Source organism: Rhincodon typus, chromosome 18 (assembly GCF_021869965.1).
Source record: "Rhincodon typus isolate 14 chromosome 18, sRhiTyp1.1, whole genome shotgun sequence".
NCBI lineage: Eukaryota > Metazoa > Chordata > Chondrichthyes > Orectolobiformes > Rhincodontidae > Rhincodon > Rhincodon typus.
In genome coordinates this window covers 55,191,939-55,213,312 of record NC_063349.1, presented here as the reverse complement: position 1 = coordinate 55,213,312, position 21,374 = coordinate 55,191,939, and the positions used below count along the sequence as shown (strand labels likewise).

At 44.6% G+C, this 21,374-nt stretch overlaps 1 protein-coding gene across 1 annotated transcript in view; it reads right to left on the bottom strand.

The window, feature by feature from the left end:
• The window catches only part of mybpc1 (myosin binding protein C1), a 108,283-nt gene that overhangs the window by 35,787 nt on the left and 51,122 nt on the right, over positions 1-21,374 (bottom strand). The window contains exons 14-24 of the mRNA XM_048607960.1: positions 20,714-20,743; positions 20,367-20,483; positions 19,295-19,461; positions 17,655-17,787; positions 16,348-16,472; positions 12,560-12,665; positions 9,415-9,575; positions 8,120-8,285; positions 4,766-4,872; positions 2,182-2,315; positions 1,351-1,510 (exon numbers count right to left, since the gene is read on the bottom strand). Coding sequence (XP_048463917.1) covers positions 1,351-1,510; positions 2,182-2,315; positions 4,766-4,872; positions 8,120-8,285; positions 9,415-9,575; positions 12,560-12,665; positions 16,348-16,472; positions 17,655-17,787; positions 19,295-19,461; positions 20,367-20,483; positions 20,714-20,743 — 1,406 coding nt within the window. The remainder of the gene's footprint in view (positions 1-1,350; positions 1,511-2,181; positions 2,316-4,765; positions 4,873-8,119; positions 8,286-9,414; positions 9,576-12,559; positions 12,666-16,347; positions 16,473-17,654; positions 17,788-19,294; positions 19,462-20,366; positions 20,484-20,713; positions 20,744-21,374) is intronic.

Genomic DNA, 21,374 nt, shown 5'->3' with positions numbered 1-21,374 from the left:
TGCTCAAGGTCACGAATTTGGAACGTACCACCGAAGGAAGCTTGGTGAATTTCTGCAGTGCATCTTGTAGATAGTACACACTGCTGCTACTGAGTGTCGGTGGTGGAGGGAGAGGATGTTTGTGGATGTGGTGGCTGCAGTGTGATGGAATACTCCCCACTTGTCTGGATGGGTGCAGCTCCAACAACACTCAAGAAGCTTGACACCATCCAGGACAAAGCAGCCGCTTGATTGGTACCACATCCTAAAGCATCCACTCCCTTCACCACCAACGCTCAGTAGCAGTAGTGTGCACTATTGATAAGATGCACTGCAGAAATTCACCAAAGAACCTCAGACAGCACCTTCCAAACCCATAACCACTTCCATTTAGAAGGACAAGGGCAGCAGATACATGGGAACACCACTACCTGCAAGTTCCCCTCCAAGTCACTCACCATCCTGACTTGGAAATATATCGCTGTTCCTGGGTCGCTGGGTCAAAATCCTGGAATTCTCTCCCTACCAGCACTGTTGATGTCCACACACCAAACAGAGTACAATGGTTCAAGATAGCAGCACACCACCTTCTCAAGGGCAATTAAAGACAGACCATAAATACTAGCCCAGCCAATGACACCCACTTCCCATTAAAGAATAAAAAAAGTCTCATAAATCTTCTGTGCCCCTTCTCCAGGGCTTTGACATCCCTTCCTAAAGCCTGGCAGCTAGAGTTAGAGATCATACAGATTCTGACCTATGATACATGAATTTTCCTCACAACTTCCTTGTCTCAGTACTGTAATATAAACCTCTGTCAAAATAGCTGTAGACCCAGTACTGTTTTTCCAAATTTTTTCATAACTTGTTCCGCTGTCTTGAGCGAGTTCCTTACATGCACCCCCATAGGTCTCTCCGTTCTTGAAGCACTTTCAAACTGTACTGCTGTCTCTGCTCACTCTTTGTCCCAATTTACAAAAGTACACTTCCTGGAGGAAAAGCACTAAGCACAGCATCATAGGACCATATAACACAGAGATTAGTTCATTCAGTCTATGCTGGATCTTACAAAAGCAAACCAGTCAGCTCCATATTCCACATCCCCACAATATTCTTCTCCTTTGAGTGTTTATTCTTCTCCTTCCAAAGTTGCTCCTGACCTGTTACCATCATTCCTACCGTCCACTGTGTAAAGACAGCTTTTGCCTTGTGCTGCCTCTGTTATTTTTAACAATCATCTCGAATGTGCGTCCTTTGGCTACCAACCACTCAGCCAAAAGGAACAATTTCTCTTGATTTAAACCCTTCATGATCCTTTGAAACAGGAAGTGAAAGCAGCAGTGATACTGTCTATTTATTATTGTCACTTACCGACCACCTTTAATTTTAGCTGAGCACTGTCCTTCCCAGCTTCATTCTGTACCATAATCTTGTATGGGCCTGAGTCATCTTTCTCAGCGAGATCAATGACCAACGAGGTGTGATCACTGAATGATTCAGCTCTGACCCGGCTCCCTGTCTCCAAAATTGCCTATGAAACACAACACATTAAGCATCAACATGCCCTCACTATAAAACAGCTTAGACTTATATTGCAACCTTAACATGCTGAAATACCAATTCATTTTTTTTTATTAAGAATCCTGGACATTTAACATTATTTGGAGGAAGAGTTTTGGTGTTATTGATAGTGTCACAGACTTCACACAGTTTGAGGGAAAGGGATCTGTGCAACAGACATTGGGACAGCAAGTCTCCAACCTTCCTTCAGTAACATCTTCCAAACCCATGACCATTTCCATCTAGAAGGACAAGGGGCAGCAGATACATGGGAACACCACCCCCTGAAAGATCCCCTCCAAGCCACTCACCATCCTGACTTGGAAATATATTGCCGTAACTTCAATGTCACAATCCTGGAATGCCCTTCCTAAGGGCATTGTGGATCAACTTACAGCACATGGACTGCAATGGTTCAAGAAGGTACCTTCTTCAGAGCAGTGAGGAATGGGCAACAAATTCAGGCACAGCCCATACTCCAACATGATCAAATATTTGTTTCAATATAAAATATTGAGCATTTCTTGACGGGAAAAGAAACCCCACATCTTCCAGCCGAAGTCAGACTGATTGCTGGAACCTCATGCAGCAAGGAATCTCTGGATTTTGGGATTAGCTGGGCAGTCAAAGGAAATGACTTACTTTTTCACCTTTCATCCACACAATCTTTGGTATTGGTTCTCCCGTGACGGGAATGTCCAGCCGAAATTTATTTCCAGCCACCACCACAATTTCCGGCGTCTTGGCAAGATGGTCAAGATGAAGCTTGGGAGGGTCTAATGGAGCCAATGTTAAAAAGACAAAAATTAGACACATGGAAATGCTGGAATGCAAATATGGATTAGGATAAGCTGTACCCTGTCTTTTCATCTCCTGCAATGTTTCATCTACTAAGAACCACCAAATCTGATTGCCATTATAGAGTCATAGAGATTTACAGCACAGAAAAAGCCCCTTCGGTCCATTGTGCCTGTGCTGGTCAAAAAAATCACACCTAACTATTCTAGTCCCATTTTCCAGCACTGCATTGTTTCATTTTCCAACTACCTTGAATCCATGCCCCCATTATTCTTGAAACTGTTCCACCAATGGGAACTGAAAGATTGAGACTGTAATCAGTTGGTCCCATGCCTAATGGTGTCCTGCCCACATGAGTGAATTTCCTGGAGGCAGCTAATCATAACTCGTCCCACCTTGAATCCTCTTTCTACTGATAGTGCATGGACTATGGTGACTTCAAGAGGGAACTTCCCCTTCTCCAGGGCAGCTAGGAATGGGTAGTAAATGCTTGGCCAGCCAGCGATGCCAATGGGCCACGAGTGGAAAGAAAATCTGTTTGCAAAATGGAACGATTCCTGGTTACCCGATTGGATGATCCTTAGTTGTCAATCAATTTATTTTGCCCAACTTCAATATCATAATGCTCAATGGACAAGCTGTCTGAAATACCTCTAAGACTGTCATCCCTCGGCACATTGGCCTGTGAAGACCAACAGGACGAAGCTGGGGTTAGGGTTAAGGTTAGGTTAAGGTTTAGGTTTAGGGTTAGGTTTAGGGTTAGGGTTAGGGTTAGGGCTAGGGCTAGGGCTAGTGTTTGGATTAGGGGGTTAGGGTTGAGCTTCAGGGTTAAGGTAAAGATTAGGGCTAGGATTAGGGTTAGGGCTAAAGTTAAGGTTAGGGTTAGGGTTAGGATTAGGGTTAGCGTTAGCGTTAGGGTTAGTGCTTGGGATAAAGTTAGGGATGTGGTTAGGGTGAGGGTTATGCTTAAGGTTAGGGTTAGCATTAAGGTTAGGTTAAGATTAACGTTATGGTCAGGGTCCCACCTTGCAGGCTGACAAGATTGGGCTCTCTCAGATGATGTTGCTGAGGGAAATGTAAAGTTGTGAAGGGGCAGAGGTCAGTGGAGCTGAGAGAAGAGGATTGAGAGAGTACATTTCAACTTGGGACTTGTTTCTCAACAGATTGAGTTGACTGTGGCCACCAATGCATTGCACAGTCCCTGCCTGTCTGGGACATATTAACTACACCTTAGGCTATGCCTGAGAATCAATGCTGGGTGTAAGGAGGTGGTCACAAAATGTTTCCAATGCAGAAGGAATCCATTCAGCCTATTGGTTAGGTACTAGATCTCTGAAGGAGCAATTCACTGAGTGCCATTCCATCATCCTTTTCCATGTATCCCTGCACGGTCTGTCTCTTAACTCTAATCTGTCTAGTGAAAGCTTCATTGCCCCTCCGACTAAGACCCTAACCATTTGTTCCATGGGTGCATTTTTCCTCATGTTGCTATTGCTCCATTGGTCAACTGCCTTGAATCTGTGCCCCTCATTCTCGATCCATCCACGAATGGGAACAGAATGTGATCACTCAATCCCATACTGAATGGCGTTCTGCCCATGTACATGAAGTTCCTGGAGACGACCAATGATGAGCCCACCTGCCATTCAGAGCCCTATCCAATTGGCAGTTGAGGCTCAGCGCCCAGGTGAGGAAGGTGTGCCGATGTAGGTGGGTGACCATATCTTCCAAGTGGAGGGCCCTTCTGAAGGATTCGAACATTATCAATAGGAAGGCCTCAAATGCCAGGCCATTAATGTGGAAAACGAGTGATTTAAAGGAGGTGTCAATGATCTCCTGACCCCACTGCTTGGGGATCTTCCTCAAGAAAGCTGGTGGGTTCTGTAAATAGTCGTGGGGGTGGATGTAGTGATTGTAATGAGTTCAGCCAGGTGGACCTCATAGAATATGAGTTCCCTGATTGGGGCTGTTAATCTGGTCCAATCAGTGAGTCCTGGTTGTCAGATATAAACAGGGGTGTCAGGCCTGTTCACTCTACGAGCGTCTAGGCTCTGAGCTAGTTGGGTCAGTGTCATGTACAATGCCCGAGTAAATAAAGGGTAACTTGGTGACCGGATACTGGCCTTTGTGGAGTTATTTTTGTAGGGGTTGTTCCAAAGTTGAGAAGACCCTGACCCTTTAAAAAAATGGCCCCTATTTGGGCCTTTGAGTGGTCGACTGCCCACCTCAGTCCAACTTTCTCCTTCAGCCTGCCCTGGGCAGATCAGCTGGAGACAGGACTGTGTCAGGAGGTGGTCCCCCTCATCCCTGTCAATCTTCCCAACCCTTGAGCTCCAACGCTCCCCCATGGGGCTCAGGGAAACACAGCCCATTGAGCCCCAACTTCCGTTGTTCAGCAGGTCTGTGAACGCTGCCTGTTTTCACTCACCAATCATTCGAAGCTTAGCTCCCAGTTGCATTGAGTAACCGTCAGGGATGAAAGTGTAGTCACCATCGTCGTCCAAAGCCATCTTTTCTACCACCAACTTGTGTGCTCTTTAATCACAAAACACAATACATAAGGCTTTTGGCAAATTTGTGCATAAATTAATCAATAAACAACAAAAGTAGTGATTGTTCCTATCTTTCAGCATTGGCTTCCTGCTAAACGTCTGCAGAACTGAAGCTAAGCCGCACTTGGCGTTCTGTACATAAATCTGGTCTATTACTAAAAGGACCAAGAGGCAGTGCAGAAAGCGCAAATAAAAAAATATTTATTGGATAAGAACATAAGAACTAGGAGCAGGAGTAGGCCATTCAGCCCTTCAAGCCTGTTCCTCCGTTCAATAGGATCATGGCTGATCTCATTTCAGCCTCAGCGTCACTTTCCTGCCCATTCCCTATAACCCTTCAACCCGTTACTAATTAAAAATCTGCCTCTAGCCAAGGCAAGAGGCAGACACTGCACTCTAGGGGAGTGAGTTCCACATATTCATGGCCCTCTGAGGGAAGTCATTCCTCCTCATCTCTGTTTTAAATCTGCTACCCATCAGCCTCAAACTCCCATTCTAGATTGCCCCACAAGGGAAAACATCACTCAACATCTCCCTTGTCAATCCCTTTAGCATCTTATATAACTCAATTAGATCTCCTCTCATTCTTTTAAACTTCAGAGAGTATCGGCCTTTTCTCGAAGAAGTTATAACGGCCATGAAAGACTGAACAAACCAGGGATTTTTCTCTGAAAGGCTGAAGGGTTGTCTAATAAAAGGTCTTTAAAGTTTTGAACAGGTTTGAAAGAGTGGACAAAGAGAATTTGATTCTAATAGTTGAAAAGACAGACTTGTTGTTGAAGCTTTTCATCTTGTACTCATCAGATCTGATGCATAAATGTGAGTGAAGATTCTTATGGCTAGTTAGATGAGTACACTGTGAGAACCTTCAGCAACATTTTTCTCTTTTTTAATGATACTCTGTACTAACAAGAGACTGTACGTTTCCAACTGTAGTGGCCCCATAACTAGGGGCACAAATACAAGATGGAGCAGAGTAGATCCTTTCAAGAGAAATTGCTTTACTCCGCGAGTTAGAAAGTGAAACTCACTGTCACTGGGTGGTGGTTGAGGTGAAGATCAAGATACATCTAAGGGGAATATAGACAAAGACATGAAGGAGAAAGTGGCACAGATTCAGTGAGATGAAGAGGGGTGGGAGGATATTCATAACAAGGAACAATACAGCTCAGGAACAGGCCCTTCTGCCCTCCAAGTCTACACTGACACATTTTGCACTTCCGTACTAAAACTGACTCAGAGATAGTAGGAACTGCCGATGCTGGAGAATCTGAGATAACAAGGTGTAGAGCTGGATGAACACAGCAGGCCAAGCAGCATCAGAGGAGCAGGAAAGCTGATGTTTCGGGTCTGGACCCTTCTTCAGAAATGGGGGAGGGGAAGGGGACTCTGAAATAAATAGAAGGTGGATAGAGGAGCAGATAGGTGGAGAGAAGAGGGACAGGTAGCAGTTTCAGGGCCGAAGAGATTACCAGAGAGTTGCAGTGGGACAGAGATCCACTGAGGTCTTTCCGGAGAGAGAAGGACAACTTCTTCAAGGTGGGCACCCCTAGAAGAGGCTTTGCAGTGGGGTTACAACTCACTCAGAGATAGTAGGAACTGCAGATGCTGGAGAATCTGAGATAACAAGGTGTAGAGCTGGATGAACACAGCAGGCCAAGCAGCATCAGAGGAGCAGGAAAGCTGACGTTTCGGGTCTGGACCCTTCTTCAGAAATGGGGTAGGGGAAGGGGAATCTTATATCTGTCTTCACTTACAGGATCCGTATCCCTCTATTCCCTTCCTATTCATGTATTTGTCCAGGTGTTTCTTTAATGCTGCTATTGTTCCTGCTTCCACCACCTCCTCTGGCAGCATATTCATGTGGTACATAAACCCATCAGTTGGGCCAAATGGCCTGTTTCTGTGCTGGAATTTCTACCTAATCCCATCTTCAGTTACGTGATTTCACACACAGGGCAAGTTGTAACTTCCATCTTATTTGAGAAAATGCACTTGCAGCTGGATAAAGAATTCCTCTTCTCAACTGTAGGGTAGATTTATCCGACCATTTTTAATTCCAGCCTCTGAGTATTGGCATCACTGGCAAGGTCAGCCATTATTGCCCATTGCTACATGCCTTGAGAAAGTGACAGGTCTCCTTTCTAAACTGAAGCACTTTGATACAATTGCCATTAAAAACAGCCTCAGAGATGATATGGCTGGCAGGTTTCCTTCCCAAAAGGACAGTTAGATACCTCCTTATGCTATAGACGCTTCACATTTAATAATTTTGTGGATTTGAGTTTGAAGCAGTATGCATACCTGGACTGTGTTTCTTTCAAAAGAGGTCAATGAAAGGCCAATGGAAGTTTTTTTTTAACCAGTTATTTATCAGAAATCTCCTGCTTTCTTGCTTGGATATGGGGGGCAGAGGCAGCACATTTTAAAATAAGGGGCCTCCTATTTAGGTTGCCATTGAGGAGATCATTATTCTCTCAAAGGTTTGTTATTCTTTGGAACTGTCTTCTAAAGAGAGCACTGGAGGCTGGATCAATGAATATATTCAAGGTTGAAGTAGATAGATAGGTGAGAGTGTTAAGGGAACGGAGGTGTGGGTGCAGACAGGAATGTGGAGTTAAAGACACGATCGGATCAGCTTCGGTCTTCTTGATCAGCAGTGCAGCTCTGAGGGGCTGAATGGCCTCTTCCTGCTCCTATATCTTATGACCTACGTCACAGTTGAAGGGCCTAGCTTTAATTTGAGGTTGGGAGTTCTGTCAGAATTTGAGGCTCTGGACTATCACTCCACAGGGAATATTTTCTTTCTGTCTATCCCATCAATCCCATTTTTTTTTAAACCTCCAGATGTTTCACATTGATTCCAAATTCTGAAACGGCTGAGGTGGGATCAAACTCCTCACCTGCTTAAGTGTCCAACTCAACAATGGGCATGTTACCACCTAAACTGACAGCCAAAAGAATTTAACCCAACCGCTAAACTGGGACAGGCTGGTAGAAAGAGAGGTGGAAAAAGAAATCTTTCCAAAGGGGATTTAATAAATGCTTGAAAAGGAAGAGAAATTGCCTGGCCATTGGGAACAGAGCAGGGAAGATTTGGACCCATTGGATCCATCTTTCAAAGAGTTAACCTGAGCATGATAGGCTGCGTGGCCTTCTGTGTGCTGTCTGATTCTCTGACCTGAGGACAAACATTCACTCATTGGTTACATACGGCTGTGAACCCTCACTTTTTTCGGTGAGTTATCTTTATGTGTTCACTCGGATAGATCAGTTGACCATTCTTGTACCATTTTCCACCCACACTCGCTTCCGACAATTCACACTCAAGTTCAGCCTGTTGACCAGCTTGAACAACTTGGTCGGTGAGATCCTGCAATATCTTCAGAGGTTTCACTGAGAAACAAGCAGACAACGTCAGGTCACCTCGCCTTGTATGATACAGAGCCTCTCACCACCCCCACCGAACTAAAACACACCTCATTTCCTCAGCTATCAGTCCACGTTACCATAATGCATACCGCATAATCCATAATCCAGGGGCAGCACAGTGGCTCAGTGGTTAGCAGTGCTGCCTCACAGCACCAGCGACCTGGGTTCAATTCCACCATCGGGCCACTTTCTGTGTGGAGTTTGCACCTTCCCCCTGTGTCTGCGTCGGTTTCCTCCAGGTGCTCCGGTTTCCTCCCACAGTCCAAAGATGTGCAGGTTAGGTGGATTGGCTATGCTAAAGTTGCACATTGTGTTCAGGGATGTGTAGGTTAGCCATGGGAAATGCAGAGTTACAGGGATAGGGTAGTGGAGTTGGGTCAGGGTGAGATGCTGTTCGGAGGGTCAGTGTGGACTTGATGGGCTGAATGGCCTGCTTCCACACTGTAGGGATTCTACAATTGAACGTACAATTCTTTTAAGCTGAGTGGGACCAACTTGCCTGGGATTGATTATGAGCCCAATAGCCGCCAGTTAAATATCTGTGCTTAAGAACCAATCATGTTGGTGTGGTCTTGGGTTTCAAGGGGGTCCAGACCGAGTAACAATGACAGATTTCATTTGCTGAAGGAAAGTAACTTTTCCACCAGCTGGAAATTTCCATGAGTAGGAACCAGCGGAAAATCACTGGGAATGTGGCGGGATTAACACCCAGAATCCGATCATCCACAGTGTCAAAGCGATAACTCACAGGGCACTTATGCTCAGTTATGCTGCTGCAAATATATATTGTCAAGACATAAACACATTTTATTAGTGGCTTATCCAGGATCCTCTGTATTCCTATATTGTGGGATGCGGTGGTTTTGGGGGGTCTGAATGGCCAAATCATTTGTTTCCATGTTATGTTTTTAATGACAATGCTTCATGGCCACTTTTAATGAAGTCTTTAATTTTTATAAGGGAATTCCAACAACACCAGCTACCTTGAGAACAATATTACCTTTACTTGGTTAATTTGCTTGTAATTTGTAAAAATACCGCGACAAGAATTATCCCACTCAAAAACCCTTGCATAAAAAATAGTTACACGTACTCTCAACTTTCAACACTGCTGAAGACTGGCCCCCAGTCGTCTTCACCAAATATGTTCCGGAATCAGCCTTGGAGGCTTCTGGGATGATGAGCCAATGTTTCTTTCCTTCAGTCCGAAAGCGATGTTTAGATGAAACCCCAAGTTCAATCCCGTTTTTAAACCTGAGGAGGGGATAGGGGCAGCTCTGATTAGCAGAGCAAACCAGACACTGATTTTTATTTTAATGCCGCAAACACACCGCAAACAGAATCACAGATTTGTTACATTGCAGAAGGAGACCATTTGGCCCAACGTGCCTGCACTGGTTCTATCACCTAGTGACAATCTCCTGTTCCTTCCTCCTATCCTTGTATCCCACTTCTATCCAAATAATCATCCAGTATCCCTCTTGAACCCCCCTCCACCACATTTCCAGGCAGTGCATTCCAGATCCTCACAACTCACTGTGTGAATTTTTTTTTCTTTCACGTCACTAGGATGATCCCTGATATGGAGGCATTGTCTTATGAGCAAAGATTGAACAAGTTGAGACTCTACTCTCTGGAGTTTAGAAGAATGGGAGGTGATCTCATTGAAACATATGGGATTCTTAAGGGGCTTGACAGGGTAAATGCTGAGTGGATGTTTCCCCTCATGGGAGAGTATCAGAATAAAGGGGCGCCAATTTAAGATTGAGATGAGGACGAATTTCTTCTCTCAGAGGGTTGTGAGTCTTTGGAGCTCCTTGCCACAGCGAGTTGTGGGGACAGAGTCCTTGTGTATATTTAAGGCTGAGATAGATCCTTGATCAGTCGGGGAATCGACATGTATGGGGAATGGACAGGAAAGTGGACGTGAGGAATGTCATACTGAATGGCAGAGTAGGCTCAAAGGGGCTGAACGGCCTAAAATCATGTTCCTATTTCTTACGGTCTTCTCACCCTTTGCTTTGTTGGCACATCACTTTAAAACTAAGCTGTCTCATTCCTGCTCCTCTGATGCTGCTTGGCCTGCTGTGTTCATCCAGCTCTACACCTTGTTAGCTCTCTCATTCTTGTTCCTTTTACAAGTGGGAACAGCTTCTCCCGATCTATTCTACCCAACCTGCTCATGATTCTGAAAACTTCGATCAGGTCTCCATCTCAGCCTCCTTCTCTCCCAGGAGAACACTCCCAACTTCTTCAATCTATCCCCGCAGCTGAAGTTTCTCATTCCTGGAACTGTTCTTGTAAATCACTTCTTCACTCTCTCCAATGTATTTACATCCTTCCTATAATGTGATACCCACAGCTGTACTCAATACTCCAGCTGGGGTCTAACAAGTATCTTGTACAAGTTCATCACTGCCTCCTTGCTCTTGTAATCTATGCCTCTATTCATAAAGCCGAGGGCACTGTGTGCTTTATTAACTGATCTTTTCTGCTGTCCTGCCACCTTCAATGATCTGTGCACATATACCCGCAGCTCCCTCTGCTCCTACACTCCCTTTAGAATTGTACCCTCTATTTTACATTGTCTTTCAATGTTCTTCCAACCAAAGCACATCACTTGACTGAATAATGTTCGTTGAATCGTTGAGGTCAATCGCTGCATTATGGCTGGGATACAGTCTGTGGAAGAACTAACCAAATCAGTGGATGGTTACAGCACAGAAGGAGGCCATTTGGCCCATCATATCTGTGCTCACTCTCTGCAAGAGTAACTCACCCAGTCCCACTCCGTGGGCATTTGTCCGTGGCCCTGTGAATACTCTCTCACTCCAGATATTGATGCAGACCTCCTTTTTGAATGTTTTAATTGTACGTGTCTCCATCATACTCTGAGGCAGTACATTCCAGAGCCCAATCACTGCACAAATCTTCATCATCAATTCAATAGAAAAGGACAAAGGATGCCCCACCAGAAAAATGTGGAGAGGGTACAGAAATGGTTCACCAGGACATTGCCTGGTTTGGAGGTTTTTGGCTGTGAGAGGAGATTGGACAAACTTGGTTTGTTTTCACCTGAAAGTTGAAGGATGAGGGGCAACCTAATAGACGTTTGCAAAATGATATGAGGAATGGATAGACTGAATCGTTGGAGTCTTTTCCCCAGGATAGAAATGTCAATTACTAGGGGACATAAGTTTAAGGTAAAACGGGGCAAGTTCAAAGGAGATGGGTGTGACAGGTAAGTTTTTCACACAGAGGGAGATAAGTGCATGGAATGTGTTGCCAGAGAAAGTGGTAGAAGTGGATATAATGGCAATGTTTAAGAGACATATAGACAGATATATGAACTGGCAGGGAATAGATGAATATAGGCTGCGTAGAGCCAAAGACATTTTGGTTTAGAAAGGTGCAGGCTTGATGGGCTGAAGGGCCTGTTCCTGTGCTGAACTGTTCTTTGACAGTACAGAAGGAGGCCATTCAGTTCATCACATTTGTGTTGGCTCTTGGAAAGGGCTGTCTAATTAATCAGCTGTTTCCACAATCTTTCCCTGTAGCCCCTCAATTCTACTCCCAATAATTATTCAGAAGGTTCACTTGACTGGTTCCTGAAATGGGCTTGGGATGGGGGTGTCTAATTGTGCAGGGGTAGTGAGGGAGGTAGGGGTGAAGTTGAGGGGGTTGGAGTGAGTGTAGTCGGAGTAGGGGTTAGTTTCTGAGGGTTTGAGAGAATCTGGGCCTGCGCTTGTTGGAGATTTCAAGAATGAGAGGTCATTGACTTAGGACAGAAAATGCTGCAACGATTTTTCCAGATGGATGCTGAAAGGATGTTGCCCCTTCTGTCAGTGAGATAGAACTAGGTGACACAGTTTATCAATAAGGAGTGTCCCATTTAAGGCTGAGCTGGGGAGAATTCTTTTCTCACTGATGATCATAAATCTTTGGGCTGTTCTTGCTTAGAGAGTGGTGGAGGCAGAGTGACTGAATATTGCTAAAGGCTAGATTCTTGACGATCCAGGAAGTAGATGGGAGTAGGAGGACATAAAGTGAAGTTAAAGCTATAGTCAGGGCAGCTGACTGAATGGCAAAGCAGGATTAATGGGTTGAATGGCCCACTCCAGCTCCCAATTTGTACGTTTGCATGTTTACAATCACTTTCTCACAATCCTATTACAAATATTTGTCTGTCTCCCTTTTCTTCCCGCGCTAACAAGGTTTCAGGATTGGAGTCCCTGTACCATTTCACTTGTGCGTCATCTTCTGACACTTCACATTCCAACTCCACCCTCTCGCCAACCAGCTCATTCTGATTCTCCAGCTCGCGTGTGATTAAAACAGGAGGCTCTGCAAGACAACGGCACAATGCAGGAGAATTAAAGCCAATCATCCACATGGATATTGCTGCTAAACCCTGCCATTTCAGAGACATGCCTTTTATACTTTCAGTCTGAAATCCTCCCCAGAGAAGGGTCTTTACCAGTGGCCTAAGCTTGCAGTGAAAATTACATTTTGTCTACTTGAAGCTATCACACACGCATGTACCAGCAGAGGGAGTCGTTAGGAACAGACAATAAAGAAACCACGTTTACCCAGTTCTGAGGAAGGGTCACCGGACCCGAAATGTTAACTCTGTTTTTCCCTTCACAGATGCTGCCAGAACTGCTGAGCTTTTCCAGCAACTTCTGTTTTTGTCCATGTTTAACAGCCTGTGCAGTTCTAAATCTAAATGGCTTTGGCTGAATATAAAGCAGTTTCAGTCCCTAAACGATAGTAGGAACTGCCGATGCTGGAGTCTGAGATAACACAGCATGGAGCTGGATGAACACAGCAGGCCAGGCAGCATCAGAGGAGCAGGAAAGCTGTCGTTTCGGGTCAGGGCCCTTCTTCAGAAATGGGGGAGGGGATGGGAGCGGCATTGTGTCATACAGCCATACAAACATAGAAAATAGGAGGAGGAGTAGGCCATTCAGCCCTTCGAGCCTGCTCCAGTATTCAATATAATCATAGCCGATCATCCAGCTCACTCCCCTGTTCCTGATTCTTTTCCGCGTACCCTTTGATCCCTTTAGCAGCAAGAGCTATATTTAACTCCTTGAAAATAGTCAATGTTTTGGCCTCAACCACTTTCTGTGGCAAAGAATTCCACAGGCTCATCACCCTCTGGGTGAAGACATTTCTCCTCATCTCAGTCCTAAAGGACCTAACCTGTATCCTTAAACTGCGACCAACCCTCATCCCCACCCCCGTCTCCCCCGTCCCCCGGTTCTGGAGGGAGTTAGCCTGGGAGACCTCAACTTTGACTCCAGACTCTATGAAATCTCACAGCTTCAGGTTAAACACGGGCAAGGAAACCTCCAGCTGATTATCACTGTTGTGAAGTTGTGTAGAGTACTTTCGGATTGGGAGGCAGGATGTTAGGATTTGGTGTTTGTAAAATGCGAAGGGGGAAAAAGCATTGCGTGGTCCCTTTAAAAAAAATTATGTGCTTTTTCTGTGTTTAAAGATTTAAAATGGATGCCTGTGAGCAGCAGCCCGAGAGATTGCAAGTAGATAGAGAGCAACCAAATTGAAACATTTGAATCAAAAGGCCGTACGGTTCACAGGCCAAGCAGAAGTTTTTACCAGGACAATAAGCTTTTGAATTTAGCCAATCAATTTGTAACAGGTACTAATATACCAAACACCAATTAATGTAAGTCTGATGATTTTGACAACATAGGACCAATCCTATTGTAAGAAATATGGATATATCTTCACGGGTACAAAAAGCAGGCAGATGGACACGTCGCCAGAACGAGCTGCCATCTGCTGGAGCAAATGGCCCTCAGCTCTCAAGGGAGAATTGCTGGCTCTCACAGCCTCCTTTATGCCTCAGAAAAAGCACCACCTAAACAACAACGGTACCAATGGCACAACGAGTTAATGCTCCTGAAGAATTTCTGAAGAAGGGTCCAGACCCGAAACGTCAGCTTTCCTGCTCCTCTGATGCTGCCTGGCCCGCTGTGTTCATCCAGCTCACCACTGTGTTATCTAGTTAATATTCCTGACAGAAGAACCAACGGTGAAGTCACAGAACATTCTGGAATACATGTAACCTGTCTGTAAATTCGAGAGACTAAATTTTTTTTAATATAAAGTGGGACTTCTTTTATTGGAACAGCATACCATTAGAATCTTGCTGTATTCGGGAATAGTTAGTAGTTAGAAGGGGGGTTTATTCCGTTTGTTCATAGTTTAGGTGATTTGTTCACTGTTAGAGTTAGATAAACAAATTGTTACTTGTTGATTTTAAAGTAAGTGTCAGGGATTTGTTTTATTCAACCACTAAAAGTTGCTGAAGAGCAGGTTACACCACATTTCACACTCCATTTACAGATTACAGGGTGAAGTGCGCCTCTTTGGGTGTTTTGGTTGTAGTTCTCAGAGGGAGGTCGAACTCTGCTTTATAACACCACATACTTCCTTCCCTGGGCTGGTGAATCAGTATTCCTCCATGTTGAACAACACTTGGAGGAAACAGTGAGGATGACAAGGGCATAAAATGTACTCTGGGCGGGGGATTTCAATGTCCACCACCAAGAATGGCTTGGCAGTAGTACCACTGATCGAGCTGGTCAGGTCCTACAGGACATAGCTGCGAGACTGGGTCTGCAGCAGGTGGTGAGGGAACCAACAAGAGGGAAAAACATACTTGACCTCATCCTTACCAATCTACCAGCTGCAGTTACATCTGTCCATGACAGTATCAGTAAGAGTGCCCACCGCACAGTTCTTGTGGAGACAATGTCCCGCCTTCACATTGAGAATAACTTCCATCGTGTTGTGTGGCACTATCACCATGCTAAATGGGACAGACTTCGCACAGATCTAGCAACTCAAGACTGGGCATCCATGAGGCGCTGTGGCCCATTAACAGCAGTAAAATTGTACTCCAGCACAATCTGTAACCTCATGGCCCAGCATATCCCCAACTCAGCCATTACCATCAAGCCAGGGGATCAACCCTGGTTCAATGGAGAGTGCAGGAGGGCATGCCAGGAGCAGCACCAGGCATACCTGAAGATGAGATGTCAACCTGGTGAAGCCACCAACAGGACTTCTTGCATGCTAAACAGCGAAAGCAGCAAGTGATAGACAGAGCTAAGCGATCCCACAACCAATGGATCAGATCTAAGCTCTGCAGTCCTACCACATCCAGTTCTGAATGGTGATGGACAACTAAATAACTCACTGGAGGAGGAGGCTCTACAAATATCCCCATCCTCAATGATGGGGGATCCCAGCACATCAGTGCAAGAGATAAGGCTGAAGATTTTGTAAATGGAAAATGTTTCCAATTACAAGAGGTTCCAAAACTCAGCGTCTTCACTTTAAGAGAGTCACCAATTATCCAATCGTGAATTTTGGAAAAAAATTCTTCACCCATTGAGTGGGGAGAATATGAAGCTCAATATAACAGAGAGTGGCTGAGAGGAATACAACTGACATACTGAACAGCAAGTTAGATAAACTCATGAGGGAAATGGATACGTTGATGACATTCACTGATGAGAGAACATTTGAATGGAACATAATCACAAAGTAGACTGACCAGACAGATTGAAAGGTCTGAGATAACAAGGTGTAGGGCTGGATGAACACAGCAGGCCAAGCAGCGTCAGAGGAGCAGGAAAGCTGACGTTTCGGGCCTAGACCCTTCTTCAGAGATTGAAAGGTCTGTTTTCACACTATATGTTCAATGTAATTCTAAACTCTAAGAAAGCAGCAAAAATAACTAACAAAGATCAAACAGCAGTAGACCAGAAGCAAAAACAAATTGCTGGAAAACCACTGCAGGAGAGAAATCAGAAACTCAGTTCTGAAGGAGGGTCACTGGACCCGAAATGTTAACTCTGTTTTCTCTCCACTGATGCTGCCAGACCTGCTGAGCTTTTCCAGCAATTTCTGTTTTTGTTTCAAATTTCCAGCATCTGCAATCCTTTTGGTTTTATCATAGCAGGCGAAGGAGGTTTTTGGAATTATTTACCTTTGACAAACAATTCCGTTGCACATTTCTCATTCCCAGCTGATACCTCGTACGCTGCATCATCTGCCATGGTGCAGTTTTTGATTGTTAACATTCGCAATGTTCCTTTGTGTTCAAAGATATATCTGTCAAAAATTGCAAAGAAAGACTTCACTGAATACAAGCTCAACTGTCTAGTTGATTTGAAACACTTTGCATCAGATTTCTCAATTTCAGCCCTCTCCTGATCTTCCCCCTCACTGTATTTGGGGGGCAGTGGCCTAGTGGTATCAACATTGGAGTAATGATCAGATGACCCGGGGGCCTGGGTTCAAATCTCACCAATGACAGAGGATGGAATGGGATTTCAGTTTAAAATAGAAACAAAATCTGTCATTAAGAGTCTAATGTTGGATGTCAGGAAAACCCCATCTGAAGACTTTAGGGAGAGAAACTGCTTCCTTACCTGGTCTGGACTACATGTGACTCCAGACTTGGTGGGCAATTAGGGTATGGGCAGATTGGAGGACCTCCTCATGGGTCTGTTCCTGGGTCTGGCCAGGATGGCAATAAATAGGTCCAAGCAGTGGGCTGTGGAGGGGTTGTCTCCTGCTGACTGCCTGGCCCTTTTCTGTGGCTATGTCTGAGCCCGGGTGTCCTTGGTAGAGGGGGCACGTTGTGTTCATCAATCCTCTCGATGCCTTTAGGGAGAGGTGGGCATCGTGGGATGTGGAGTGCTTTATCTCTCCTTCCAACTCCATTTGATTTAGCCCCTACCTCTCAAATTATTCAAACACATTACACTCATTTGGAGGTGGAAAGAAGTCCCATTCAAGTTGTGTGTGATAACATACGGGATATAGGAAAGAAAGATAAAGCAGACTCAGGGATGGGTCTCCGGAACTGTCTATCCTGGGCTGCGACTAGTCTATCTATGCCATGAATAATGCCTCTAAGTGGCTGAACAATGAACAATGTTCCTTTCCGGTTGCGTCTCCTGAGTTATTATGGATCCTCCACCACAATTTCAAAGGTGAGCAGGGGAGCTCCCTGGTGTCCTGAAAACACTTACACTTCAAATTGACATCACACAAACACAGCAGACAAGCTGTGACAAGAACCAATGATCTCCTTGCTGCCTGTGGGATCTTGCTGTGCACAGGTTCGCAGCTGTATTTCCCAGATGTGGCAGGGCTGAGTTAAACAGCCGCAAGAACTGTTAGGGACATCCACCGAAACACTATTGCAGTACGGCTCAGGCTTTAGGCTGTAATGTAAAGTGCGATAGCAGGAATAGGAGCCTAGAGGGTAAAATGCAAGATACTTACTTTGGACCGGGTCGGATTTCTTGACCGTTGCGATACCATTTCAGGTCAACGGTTGGATCTGCCAAATCCACAACAAACCTGATCTTGTCACCTTTCTTAACTTGGTAGCCAGGCTCCAGAATCTTTGCAAAAGCTTTTGCAAAAAATCGAAAGAGAAACATTAAGACTGAAACGTGAAGTGGAAACTTGGATAGGATCATCATCTAGGTTTTATTCATGAGAGATTTGAATAAGATTGGACACGGTAACAGTGGATCAAGCTGGGAAAAGACTGCAGTCTTGCCTCCAGGGTCAGCGACAGCCATCGTAGGCCTCATCACAGGCCTCAGTGCTGCTCCCCACACAGGTCTAGGTCCCTAGCCCTGCACAGTGGATCCCCTTCAACCCCAGCCCCTGCTCCTGATGTAGCCACACCTCCAGGGTCCTTATCGGATCCAGTTACACTTAAAGAACCATTAAAGAGGCTGCAGAAAAGGTTCGTCTGAATAAGGAACTTCAGATTGGAGAATTTGGAACTGTGTTACTTGGAGAAGAGAAGGTGGGGAGGAGATTTGGTCGAGGTGTTGAAAATCAGGAGGGATCTGGATAGAGTAAACAGGCAGAAAATGATCTGAATAGTCAAAGGATTGAGAATGGGGTGGGGGTGGATGCAAATTTGAGTTAATTGGCAGAAAAGAAAGTAATGGAAGCATGAGGAGAAAGGGAAGGCATGGCCTAGTCATATTATCATTGGATTATTGATCCAGAGACACAGGTAATGATCTGGGTTTGAATCTCATCATGGCAGATGGTGGAATTTGAATTCAGTAAAAGTCTGGAATTAAGACTCTAATGATGACCATGAAACTATTGCCAATTGTTGGAAAAACCCAGCTCGTTCAATAATGCCCTTTAGGCAATGTGGTTGACACTTAAATGCCCTCTGGGAAACTTAGGAATGGGCAATAAATGCTGGCCTAGCCAGCAACACTCACATCCCATGAATGAATGAAAAAAAGGAGAAGTTTCCTGCAGCAAATGATTAGTTTGTAATTCGCTAATGTTACAGTGGCAAGTTCATTTGAGTTTTATAAAAGAGAATTGGTTGTTATCTGAAAAAACGAGAAGGTGCAGGATTACAGGAAGGAGGCGACTGAACAGCATGAGGTATATTGATCCTCTGGACAGCTAGCACAGACACACTGGGCTGAATGGCCTCTTTCTGTGCTGTAACCATTCTGTAATTTTGATGGTGTAGTGATTAAGTGAAGATTTATTGGAGATCTGAAAATGATGAGGGGTTCCGATGGAATAAATAAGCAGAAACTGTTAACACTGCTGCAGGGTCAGTCACCAGAAGGGCACACGTTTATAATGTGGTTGTCTGAAATATGGGAAATTGGGAATTTTTGTTTTTATGCAACACCATGTTGCAAGCTTCAACACACTGCCTGAAAGGGTAGGGAAAGCAGATTCAAAGGAACTTCCAAAATTGAAAAGTAAAATGAATTGAGTTTTTATTGGGTGAGGGGTGAAACAGCATAGCTTTTTTACGATGGGTTGAATGGCCTTGTTTTCCCTTGTACCATTCTATGAATCATTCACAGTGACATCGAGGGAATGTGAAAACGGAGCAGAGACTGAGCTTTAAAGGTACTTGCCAGCACTTTTTTTCTCTTCCCTCTTTATCTTCTTCAAGCGTCTTAGCAGACCCCTGAGGTCAGTGATGCCATATTCAAAGGCTATCTTTTCATACTCGTGTGGCTGAGCATTTTTCAGCAGTTCCCAAACATCAACTTCAGGCTCGGTGCTCTCTTCCTTCAACTCCCTGTTAATAAAAACAATGTAGAATATTGGGTTCAATTCCTGGGTTTTAATTCCCCCTCTGTCTCTGTAACTTTTCCCAGCTGTACAATTGGCTGAAGTCTCCAACTCCCTCGATCTAAACTCACAGCCTGAGTCCACACTGACCCTCTGAAGAGATCCCATCCAGACTCCATCCCCCACCATATTCCACAACCCTGCATTTCCTACGGCTAATCCAGCTAGCCTGCATATCCCTGGACACTCTAGCATGGTCAATCCACCCTAACCTGGGCTGTAGGAAGAAACCCACGCAGACACGGGGAGAATGTGCAAACTCCACACAGACAGTTGCCCGAGGGTGGAAGCGAACCCGGGTCCCTGGCGCCATGAGGCAGCAGCACTAACCACTGAGTTTCTGTGCCATCCACTTTGGTCACTTATTGCAATAACTCCTGTTATATTCTGGTACTTGGATACGCATCACTGGTGGCTTGTGGTTGGGGAATAATGCTACATCCAATTCTGCTTCCTGTGCTGGTCTAAGAGACTGTTCAGTTGTCTGTGGTAGAAGATGGACCACAAGTAAGTCTCAATCCAGGAGGCGTTTGTCTTTCATCATAAGATACTCTTTATTACATGACTGTCATCAAGTACAAGTTACATGAACTCTTGGGCAGAAAGCTACGGAACAAAGGGATTTGGGAATCCTCGTCCATGAATCACCAAAAGCTAATTTCCAATTTCAGAGGGTAATAGGGAATGCAAATGGAATGCGGACCTTAACTTCAAAGGGAATGGGGCTATCCGATTACTAAAATCAGCTCACAAATCCTTCCAGGTCTTCATAGCATTCCCAAGAGACAATTCCAACAGATTAAGACAACATCCAAGTAACCGATTTTATCATCAGACACTCAAATGTCTTACCGGTGTTTTAGCAACCCGCTGAAATCAAGCTCTCCTGCATCGTCCTGACCATCGCCACCGCTTTTAACAGAGAAAGAAAAATGGATTAAGGTTTCTTTTTCTGGAATCAGGTCAAATAAAAATCATAGAAAAGAATAAGAAATTGGACGATTTCCATCTGCTCTGTCACATCCCAGCTGACAGGTTCTAAAAAGAAAATGAATGGCAGATTTTTCAAAACTTAGCATGATCGCCTGATCTCTTCAATTTCACACAAGGCAGAAGTCGCAAAATGCAAAAAAAAACAACAATGTGGACAATTTATGATACAAATTGAATGAAATTCTGAATGAAGACCAGTTGCTTATGCACAGCTCTTAAATTCTTCCAAAGATGTTCTTCATCTCTTGAGTTTTTCATGGGTAACTTTCCAAAAGTTAAACACAAGGATTTCTAACCACACCTCCCACACTCCAGATGCTATGCCAAGTCGGGATTGGAGAATTAACATGGCATGTGCATTTACAGACGTAGGGAACATCATAATCCTACACCACCTCGTAGTTCATGTACATTTATTTGATATTTATGGATTATTTTCAAAGCTGTTTTGAGGGGCTGCTTGTTTCTGGAGCTGTGATGGGCTCCATCAATGAATGGTGGTGAGCAATGCTCTCTGCATTGAGAAGTTGTTTAATGATCAGCTAAGTCAAAGTGTAAACTCATGAACCACTTGGGTGCACTGTTATGATGCCCATGTGCAGGCCACCCACAGAAATTCAAGACATTCTCGTGACCATCATGAATGATCTTTGATCAATTCAAAGACCCAGCACCTCAACAACAGAGGGACTCAGCAAGAATTACCTTAAAGCAATCAGTCAGCAAACTGGACACAGCAAAACACTGTGTCTCACGTGTTAATTGGTGGAATAGGGTAAATGACTCTAAGAGAAAATAGGAGACAACAAGGTGCAGGGCTGGATGAACACAGCAGGCCAAGCAGCATCATAGGAGCAGAGAGGCTGA